Source organism: Borostomias antarcticus (assembly GCF_949987555.1).
Source record: "Borostomias antarcticus genome assembly, chromosome: 1".
NCBI lineage: Eukaryota > Metazoa > Chordata > Actinopteri > Stomiiformes > Stomiidae > Borostomias > Borostomias antarcticus.
The window spans coordinates 57,354,304-57,364,303 of record NC_140234.1 but is presented as its reverse complement, the minus strand read 5'-3'; the positions used below and the strand labels follow the sequence as shown (position 1 = coordinate 57,364,303).

Genomic DNA, 10,000 nt, shown 5'->3' with positions numbered 1-10,000 from the left:
TGAATGTCCTTCCTGCCTGTCTGTCTGTCTGTCTGCCTGTCTGTCTGTCTGTAACTTTGTGCTGTGTTGAATGTCCTGTCTGTCTGTCTGTCTGTCTGTCTGTCTGTCTGTCTGTCTGTCTGTCTTTCTGTCTGTCTGTCTGTAACTTTGTGTTGTTTTGCCACCGTTTGTCTGACCAGGTCTCTCTTGAGAATGAGACCCTGTGTCTCAATGAGATTTACCTGTCAAAATAAAGGTTCAATAAAATGCATTTTAAAAGTACCCCAAAATACAAATAATACAAATAATACAAATAATACAAATAATACAAATAATACAAATAATACAAATAATACAAATAATACTAATAATAATACAACCCAATAAATACAAGCAACACAACAGATCCCAGCGAGCTGCGCTCAGGACTCACTGGTCTTCTTGAAGCCCGGGTTCTCCTGGCTCTGGGCCCAGAGGCCCTGGTACTGCTCGTCAGGCTGGGCGGGCCGCCAGGCCCCGGAGATCCACGGCGAGTCCGGCGCCGCCATCCTGGAGGGCGGGGACAGAAACAACGACCCGGGATATCACGCCCAGAACGCTCCAGAACCAGGCGTCCCGGGACCTCGTCGTCGAGGTACCGGGCTTGCGTTCTCTCAGGGGAGGGACGATCACGTCACGCTTTGTACTCGACTAAATCGGCCGTCTCACGTACCTGTGTTTGATGATGAGGTCCTGACTCGCCAGTCTGTACAAACCTGGAGAGAAACAGCGATGCACGTTAGTATGAGAGCACAGCTGGTACTCTATTAAAAACAACAACAAAACAACAAATAATGTTTATGTTGATGAAAGGCTTCAGAAGACGGGTGAGACTCAAATGACCGCCACGACTCTGACTAGAGCAACGGTTTTGGCACTCAGCTTTGACACCTGTTCCTGTACTGTGACTATGTGAGTCTACTCACCACTTGGAAGGGTGCTGAGGATTCAAATCTAACCCAACCGCTAGTGAGATTTTAAACGGAAGTGCCGACCAAACTCTACCGTAAGTCAATTGTTAACCTCAGTTGTTGCGACAGTGTAAGATAGACCGCCTTATATAAATGTTATGTAAACATTATAACACCATAAACAATTTACAGTCTCACATAATGATATATGCTATGACAAATGTGTATCCTTCCTCTTGTTAAACACTCTGAGCGTGACAACCTCTTGGGCACCTCGTTAGCAGCTAACGCTAATTGGCCGCCCTTAACGAGCCGTTGGGAATCAGCATGCATTTGACGCGTGCTAATCAATGCCCGAGGTAGGCCCCGCCCGCTCGCCGCTGACCTTTAGCTTTGCCGCGGCCGTGGGTCAGGTGGTCGGGCCGGGCGTGGCGGCGGTACAGGCAGACGGCAGTGACCATCAGGACGCACCACAGGAGGGCGCCCATGCTCCCGATGAACACGGGGTCCCTGAGCACGGCCAGGAGGGAGGACATGCCCCCCTCTCCCCCCTCTCCTCCCCCTCCTCCTCCTCCAGACCTGGCACGCGGGGAGTCTGGGAGAGAGAGAGAGAGAGAGAGGGGAGGGGGAGAGATGGAGGGAGACAAGGAGGAGAGAGAATAAGCAGTGGAAAGAGAGAGAGCGCATCTTTAGCTACTTATAGTCTCTTACGGCCAGATGTCCAGAATTCGCTGGGGAAAGACTGGACTGGACTCATTACCATTCGGGGATAAAAACACTATTTCTTTAAACCAATCGCAATCATCCTCGGCAGCGTGGTTGCTAGGTAGTTGCTGTTTCTCGTAGTCTGGATTGAATCTGATTGGGCCGGGGATTCAGATCCGTCGCCTCTGATTGGTCAGTAATAAACGAATGACAAGGCTTATCCCCCGAACTCGATGACCTCCCTAACCCCGGCTACGCCGCGCTGGCCTCACCTATGACGAGCGGCCGGGGGTCGCTCCGCACCCCCACGCCCGCCCCGTTGACCGCCGCCAGCCTGACCACGTAGCGCCCCCCCTGGAGGCCGGTCATCTCCAGGCTGTGCTGACCGCTGTCCACCGTCCAGTTCAGGCTCTGCTGGTCCCCCACCTGCTCACACCACACCTGGACAGGGACACACACACACACACGCGCACGCGCTCAGTTCCTCATTCCAGTCCTAGGTGCTCAGATAGACATTTAAAGGCAAACTGGCGATTTACTATCCGTAGTCTAGCAGTCAATTTGATCCTTATCTACATCTCCCATCCAATCACACACAAGACTGAGCAGCACATGCAGATCTGTCACACATAATCTCAAATCTGCATGATTGTACTGTACAGTTCTTAAATGTTTTACTCTTATGTCGTCTGTTAATGTTTGTCTTAAGCGTATGCTAATGTTTGTGTTGTGTCTGGATACGTGTTTGTTTAATGTGTCTTAATGTGCTTTTCTTATCTCTTTGTATTTTGCATTTTAATTGTTGCCGCCCGTCTGGGCTCCTGTGTTTAGCGGCCTTAACACCACGCCCGGGGACAACAGTTGAACATTAGCGTTAAGCTAATACTGACATATTTATAGTCATGTTTTTAATGTGTGCTGTTGATTAATATGTACGTACTGTCCCTTTACAAATAAAATCATAAATAAAATATTTTAAAAAAAATATATATATATATATATAAAAAATAATAATAATAATAATAATAAAAAAAAAATATCACAGGAGACTGTGTCCTTGATGTTCTGGCAGTGCAATTAAATAACATTTGAGTATACCGTTGTACAGAGTCAGTTGTTTTGTCTGTTGTACAGGCCAATTGTGTTTGGTACGGTCACATCGGTACCCATGTGGTCACAGGTGGTCACCTTTTCAAACACCGAATGATCGAACGCGTCATACAGACCGAGACGACCGGCGACCTGTCCGTCACGGTGGCGTGTCAGACCAGCCCCGCCTCTCTGTGATTGGCTCTCACCTGGTAGCCCTGGATCACGCCGTTGTGAGCGTCGTGAGGGGGCGGGTCCCAGGTCAGGTGGGCCACGTCGTCGCGGTCCGGGGTCATCGTTATGGAAACGGCCTGCGGTGGCGCGCTGGGCACTGTGGGGGGGGAGATGGGAGAATGTTCCAGACCACCAGTGCTAATAAAACTCACGTTGGGAGCTTTATACAGTGTGCGGACCGTCTTTATTTCTTCAGAATGTTCCGGACCACCAGAGTGACATCAAAGAAACCAGCAGGACACCATTTTAGCTGACTGAGAGTGAGACCATGGTGTTTAAAGCTGCATGAGATAACTTTTATAGTAACGTTTTCAGGGTTTTCTGCTAATAGTTTATGAATTGGCCTTAGCAAAACCCAAAGAATCATTTTTTGTGACGAGACCGCATGAGTGTACTGCTAGTGTACTGCTAGTATACCGCAGTTTTTATCACGACCAGAGGGGCCGCCAAAGTGCCTGGTTGTCTCAAGCAGCTTTAACTGACTGAATTCAGATACTGTATATACAGAGAATAACACTGGAATAACATTATATCACAAGTCTAATGTCTGCATTTCATCCATTGTTTGGCGGAAGATTAATCAAAACAAAACCAATAAGAGTTGAACTGCCAAACAGCCTATTGTTTCCGGGTCTGTCTGAGGTGTGTGTGTGTGTGTGTGTGTGTGTGTGTGTGTGTGTGTGTGTGTGTGTGTGTGTGTGTGTGTGTGTGCGAGCGCTCACCGGTCTCAGGGATCCTCAGGTGCCTGGTGTTGCTCTCCCTGCCGTACAGGCCGCTGCCGTAGGGACGAACTTTGAACTCGTACTTGTAGCCCCTCCTGAGGGGCCCCAGGGTGGCCTGGTAGCCGGGCAGCGCCACCCGCCTGGCGGCCCAGTCGGAGGTGGCGGGGAGGAGCCAGCGGTGCAGAACCTCAAAGCCCTCCAGGTAGTGCGGCGGGGACGCGAGTGACTGCAGCTGTGGGGGGGGGGGGGGGGACACGGGAGGAGGCGCAGCCTGCTGCATTATGGGTGATTCTTCAGAGGCGTCACGGACGATAGAAGAAACACGGTCGGTCGATGGGTGTTCTCACGGCGTTAGAACGCGACGCGGAAAACGACGCCGAGCTGAGAACGCCCTACTTTCAGAAACGTTTCCCTCTTTCAATTAGCTTCATTGGTTGATTGGTTGATTGGTTGATTGGTTGATTGGTTGATTGATTGATTGATTGGTTAATCGATTGATAGATTGATTGATTGATTGATTGATTGAAAACCTTGCTGCAATCATCCATTAGCCGTCATCATTAAGCCGTATGTAACCGGTGACGGGCCGTACCTTCCACTGCACCAGGGTCATGTTGGAGGCCAGCGTCGTGAACGTGACGTTCTCTAGGACCACGCGCAGCGCGGACAGCTCCCTGTGAAGCTCCCTCAGTCTGGTGCTGGCGGCGTCTGCAGAGCGGACCAACATGGAGGAATTAAACACGCGTGTATGATTGTAAATCATCAACATTGTGATATATGTTGTTAAGATAAGATCAATTTGGAAAATTGTCTCTAACACAATTTAACACACTTACTGTAAGTTAAGACACTGAGGCTCTTTACTAAAGTTCAACTCCACAACAGGAAAAGTGACTTAATACCTACAGGTACATTGCTAAACAACAATGTTCTATCAACAAAATTCTAACAGTTACAGGAATTTGGAGACAGCTAGTGAAGTAAATGAGATGATGGGTTCATCGAGCTGGTAGAAAACCCCCAAGGATTATAAGGACAAGTTGTTTAGTTCAAAATTGCAGGATTCGTGGCGTGACACAGTTGGCCCTTCATGCCAAGTACTGCAGTGTCCTTTCAAAACGTGCACACAGCGCCCTCTGGCTGCTAGGTGGTGTATAACATTGTGCCCGTGATAAATGTGTGACACAGAATTTGCTGGGTTGAAAGATGACCACAATGCAGTAGGTTGGCACTGTCATGCCCTGCTGGGAAATCCATCTGGACCAGCTACAAACCTTAACTGGTCTTACTGGATTTACCAGGTGGGCCAGTCCGTCTGCCTGTCAGTCTCACACTCTGTCAGTCTTAAGGGCGTATCCATAGTCTCATTGCCTCTATATTTATTATTATTATTATTATTATTATTATTATTATTATTCATTCCCCAATTTATTGAACTGTTCTTTTGTGGTAAGGTCAAGTCCAGCAAAGAATCAAACACAGGTGACCTATGACCTCAGGTTGACCTCTCACCCTCGACCAGGAGCTGGGCGCTGGCGGTGGCCACGCCCACATCGTTGACGGCCGTGCAGGTGTACCGCCCCGCGTCCTGGACCGTCACATAGTGGACCTGCAGGCTCTGGTCAGGGTTCACCAGGTACCTGCACACACACACACACACACGCACACACACACACACGCACACACACACACACACATACACACACATGCACACGCACATACATATACACACACACATGCACATACACATACACACAAACACACACACATGCACACACACACACACACACACACACACACACACACACACACACATATACACAGACATGCACATACACGCACACATACAGACACACATACAGTACATACACACACAAACACACACACACACACACACACACATACAAACACACACACACACACAAACATACATACACACACACACACACACACACATACATGCACACGCACACACACATACAAACACGCACACACACACGCACACGCACACACACAAACACGCAGGCACACGCACAAGCAAACACACATGCATGCAGGCACACACACATGCACATACACATATGCACGCACACACACACACACACACACACACACACACACACACACACACACACACACACACACACAGAAGAACATAGAACAATATGAAATACATCACATAGCCCACAAAGCACTGTGCATGGAGTAAAGTAGTATGGATGGAGTAAAGACGTTAATCACAGTCATACAGGACGGCCTACAGGAGAAACCAGGTCGTTAGAGACAGAGACACAGTCATACAGGACGGCCTACGGTAGAAACCAGGTCGTTAGAGACAGAGACAGAGGAGAAACCAGGTCATTAGAGACAGAGACACAGTGTTTAAGTGACATAACGTCCAACTGAAGTGATCGTTTTCTGTCCTCTGGACGATGAATATCCCAAACTCAAAAACACAACTAACAGGGATTGTTTTTTTTGTTTATCTGAGAATCACCACACTGTTCTGTGTTAAGTTGATGAAATTTAAATAAATATCAGACAACACCAACATCAGAAAGCTGCTCTGAATTCAGCACGGGCCCTTAAGGGTTAAAGCATGTTGATCTCTGTTCAATGTCAATCTCTAATCAGTCTCTAATCAGTCTCTAATCATTCTCTAATCAATCTCTAATCATTCTCTAATCAGTCTCTAATCAATCTCTAATCAATCTCTAATCAATCTCTAATCAGTCTCTAATCAATCTCTAATCATTCTCTAATCAGTCTCTAATCAATCTCTAATCAATCTCCAATCAGTCTCTAATCAATCTCTAATCAATCTCTAATCCCCACACAGTTCTGCGCGGGTGCTGTGTAGGTTCTAACTCGGTTCTGCGTGGGTTCTGTGTAGGTTCTGACCCGGTTCTGCGTGGGTTCTGCGCGGGTTCTGACCCGGTTCTGCGCGGGTTCTGTGTGGGTTCTGACCTGCCGTTGGGCAGCGGGCCCTGCTCCCTGCTCCACTCCACGGCCGGCACCGGGTCCCCCTTGGCCTCGCAGTAGAACTGGGCCGACTCCCCGGTCCGGACCGACACGTCCTCGGGCTTCAGAACCAGCACCGGTCTGGCTGGAGGAGGAGGAGGAGAACCAGACCAGAGGGGTCAGCTAGTCTGCTGTCGTATATGAGGAGCTGGTGGTCATCAAGGCGGTCGCCTCATTTTGAGATACGGGCTTGAGGGGAGAAATTGTCTTTTTACATTACATTAGTCATTTAGCAGACACTTTGATTCAAAGCGACTTACAATAGTTGCATTAGTCAGTGTACTACTATTCGCCAGAACTCACAAGTGTCTTTCTAAACAAGTGACTAAGAGCATAATCTAGTGTTAAAGGCAAAGTGCAAGAGTAGCAAAATATAAAAACAATAGGTACTTAAGAGGGAGGATCCTGGTAGTACTTCTTGAAGAGGGGTTTTGAGTCTGTGGTGAAAGATGGGCAGCGACTGCTGTCCTGACGTCAGTGGGCAGTTCATTCCACCACTGAGGGGCCAGGACAGAGAAGAGCCCTGACCGCGTCGATCGACCGCAGGGGCCTCGGAGTGACGGGGCAACCAGTCACTCACCCCGAGGTAGCAGAGCGTAGTTGTTATTACCTAGAGTTGTTATTACCTAGAGTTGTTATTACCTAGAGTTGTTATTACCTAGCACAGAGAGACGCGCCCCCCTGCTCTCTCTCACGGCGACCGTGTTGCTGGCCACGCACACGTACACCCCGGAGTCGTTCTTCTGGGCCGGGGCGATGATCAGCTTCCCGTTCAGCTCCTAGAGAGAGAGGGGGGCAGGACAGAGCGCTGTCTGGGGATGGGATGGTATAGTACTGTTGTGTGTAATTCATTTTTTGGGGGGCAATGGCGCCCTCTATGGGTGATGTAATGATAACACATTTCTCTCATTTCATCAACACTATCAGATTAGCACCCAAAACACTAATCATTTAGTGTGTGTATGTGTGTCTGTGTGTGTGTGTGTGTGTGTATGTGTGAATGTGTGCGTGCATGTATGTATGTGTGTGTGCGTGTGTGCATGTGCATGTGTCCGCGTGCGTGCGCGTGTCACACATCCGCAGGGGTCTTACGGTGTAGTGTCCGTCCGTGCTGTTGACGGGGACGCCGTTCTTGGTCCAGATGACGTTGGGTTCGGGGTGTCCCACCGGCGGGCTGCAGGTCATGACGGCCACCTCCCCCACCGCCACCTCCATGTCGCTGGGCTGCGTCCGGAACTCCTCGCGCAGCGCTGCAAACGCACGGAGCACGCGTCACGTCCACAACCGTCGCGGAAGATTACCGATTGATAATTATAGTAGTCCTCGTCCGATAATTAATAATAACGACAGGACCCCCGTGGGTCTTTTTTTTATTAACGATTAACGTGAGCGACGAACACAGCACGCTCAGGCTTTTTTCAGGGGTTGCTGGTGGAGTTTGTCCCCCTGCGTTTCTCCCGTCCAAGCTGTCCTCATCCAGGGGCAGCCAGGAGCAGTGGGCAGCCTCGTCAGTGGCGCCCGGAGACCAAGTCCAAGTGTTCAGTCCAAGTCAAACCTGAGTACCTGAGAACCCTGGGGAGAACACTCCCGGCGGGAATCGAACCCAGGACCTTCTCGCTGCGAGGCGACAGTGCTAAGTGCTTCGCCACCACTCATGCCAGCGTTCAATCTGAGCTCCACACAAGCACGACGCTTCAAACGATAGAATAACTCACACACTGGCTTGTACTGTACATGATCCTACATGCCTCACAATACTGTAAATCTCTTGAAAATACACCTGAACACCAACAATGTAACAAGACATACAACACTAGTCATTTCGTTAGCCTTGACCTTTGTTTCAGAGCAAAATGGCTGACGTGTGTAAATGAAGTGTATCTGTGCCTCCGTTTAAAATAAACCTCTTACAATCCACACAGACTCACTAGGAAAAGTCTCCCCCCAGCCCACAGAACCAACTTGACTACACCGCAATAACAGAACCAATAGTACACAGACAAGCTAGGTCTATTTACAGGAACTAGCTATGTTTACTCAACCGTTAAAGGTCAACTGTGTGAACCAATACAATCGATGGTCTCGGGGGGTTTCCTCCCATTGAAAGGACGAAGACAATGACTTTTCCTCTGAATGTGCCGGATTGCGAATCGCAAAACAACATTTTTGGAATGCCTCGCTGAATGTTTGCCGGTTTAGGATAGGGTGTCATACCGTTACCGTCGCTCGGGTTCTACCCCTCAGTACCTCAGGATGACGGAGCGGCTACGGTCCTTGCGGACGTCCAGACGTGCTAGTCTGTTGTCCCTGTGGTCCGGACTCCACCAGAGAAGGCTCAGAGCTGGTGGGGTGGGGGGGGGGGGGCTGCAGTCGATCAGGACTAATTAGAGCGCCCAGCTGAGGAATCCGGCGGTCGCAGGGTGACCCCTGGTTTGGGGGCAAACACTGGGTGGAGGTCAGGGGGTGTTTGTTTTGGGGAGGGGGGCAGGGGGGGGTGTAAACATTGACATTGGAGACAGGGGGACATGGTGATGTCTCTCTCTCTAGGGAGGGAGGGGGGAGGGGGGGGGCTGTGTGTTCTGAGGGTCTTCCTGTTGCCCTCTGGTATCGTATATCAGGTTGATATCAGTCTGCACATCAGCTACCAGTGTCGGGTTGGTGTGTGTGTGTGTGTGTGTGTGTGTGTGTGTGTGTGTGTGTGTGTGCGTGTGTGTTGGAGTGTTCTGTGTGTGCGCGTGTGTGTGTTGGAGAGTTATGTGTGTATGCGTGTGTGTGTGTGTGTGTGTGTTGGAGAGTTCTGTGTGTATGTGTGTGTGTGTGTGTGTGTGTGTTGGAGAGTTATGTGTGTATGCGTGTCTGTGTGTGTGTGTGTGTGTGTGTGTGTGTGTTGGAGAGTTCTGTGTGTATGTGTGTGTTGGAGAGTTCTGTGTGTGTGTGTGTGTGTGTGTGTGTTGGAGAGTTCAGTGTGTGTGTGTGTGTGTGTGTGTGTGTGTGTGTGTGTGTGTGTGTTGGAGAGTTGTGTGTGTGTGTGTGTTGGAGAGTTCAGTGTGTGTGTGTGTGTGTGTGTGTTGGAGAGTTCTGTCTGTGTGTGTGTGTGTGTGTGTTGGAGAGTTCAGTGTGTGCGTGTGCGTGTGTGCGTGTGTGTGTGTGCCTGGCTTGTATGGTGTACTGTGGCTTTTTATATTCTTGTTCCTAAGGAGGGGTCATACGCTTAATCAAGATCTTCATAAAAGCGTTTTAATTGCAAGGCTGCTACCAAAGCCTCAACACTGCATTCTGTCCCAGTCCTGGTTGAACAGA

General features: G+C 49.5%; 1 protein-coding gene across 1 annotated transcript in view; it reads right to left on the bottom strand.

Annotated features, from left to right (window-relative positions):
• The window catches only part of robo4 (roundabout, axon guidance receptor, homolog 4), a gene marked incomplete at its 5' end in the record, with an annotated part of 26,455 nt that overhangs the window by 9,934 nt on the left and 6,521 nt on the right, over window positions 1-10,000 (bottom strand). The window contains 11 exons of the mRNA XM_084436950.1: window positions 413-528; window positions 692-734; window positions 1,315-1,485; window positions 1,907-2,075; window positions 2,933-3,054; window positions 3,680-3,911; window positions 4,272-4,387; window positions 5,192-5,319; window positions 6,647-6,785; window positions 7,359-7,479; window positions 7,793-7,950. Coding sequence (XP_084293076.1) covers window positions 413-528; window positions 692-734; window positions 1,315-1,485; window positions 1,907-2,075; window positions 2,933-3,054; window positions 3,680-3,911; window positions 4,272-4,387; window positions 5,192-5,319; window positions 6,647-6,785; window positions 7,359-7,479; window positions 7,793-7,950 — 1,515 coding nt within the window. The remainder of the gene's footprint in view (window positions 1-412; window positions 529-691; window positions 735-1,314; window positions 1,486-1,906; window positions 2,076-2,932; window positions 3,055-3,679; window positions 3,912-4,271; window positions 4,388-5,191; window positions 5,320-6,646; window positions 6,786-7,358; window positions 7,480-7,792; window positions 7,951-10,000) is intronic.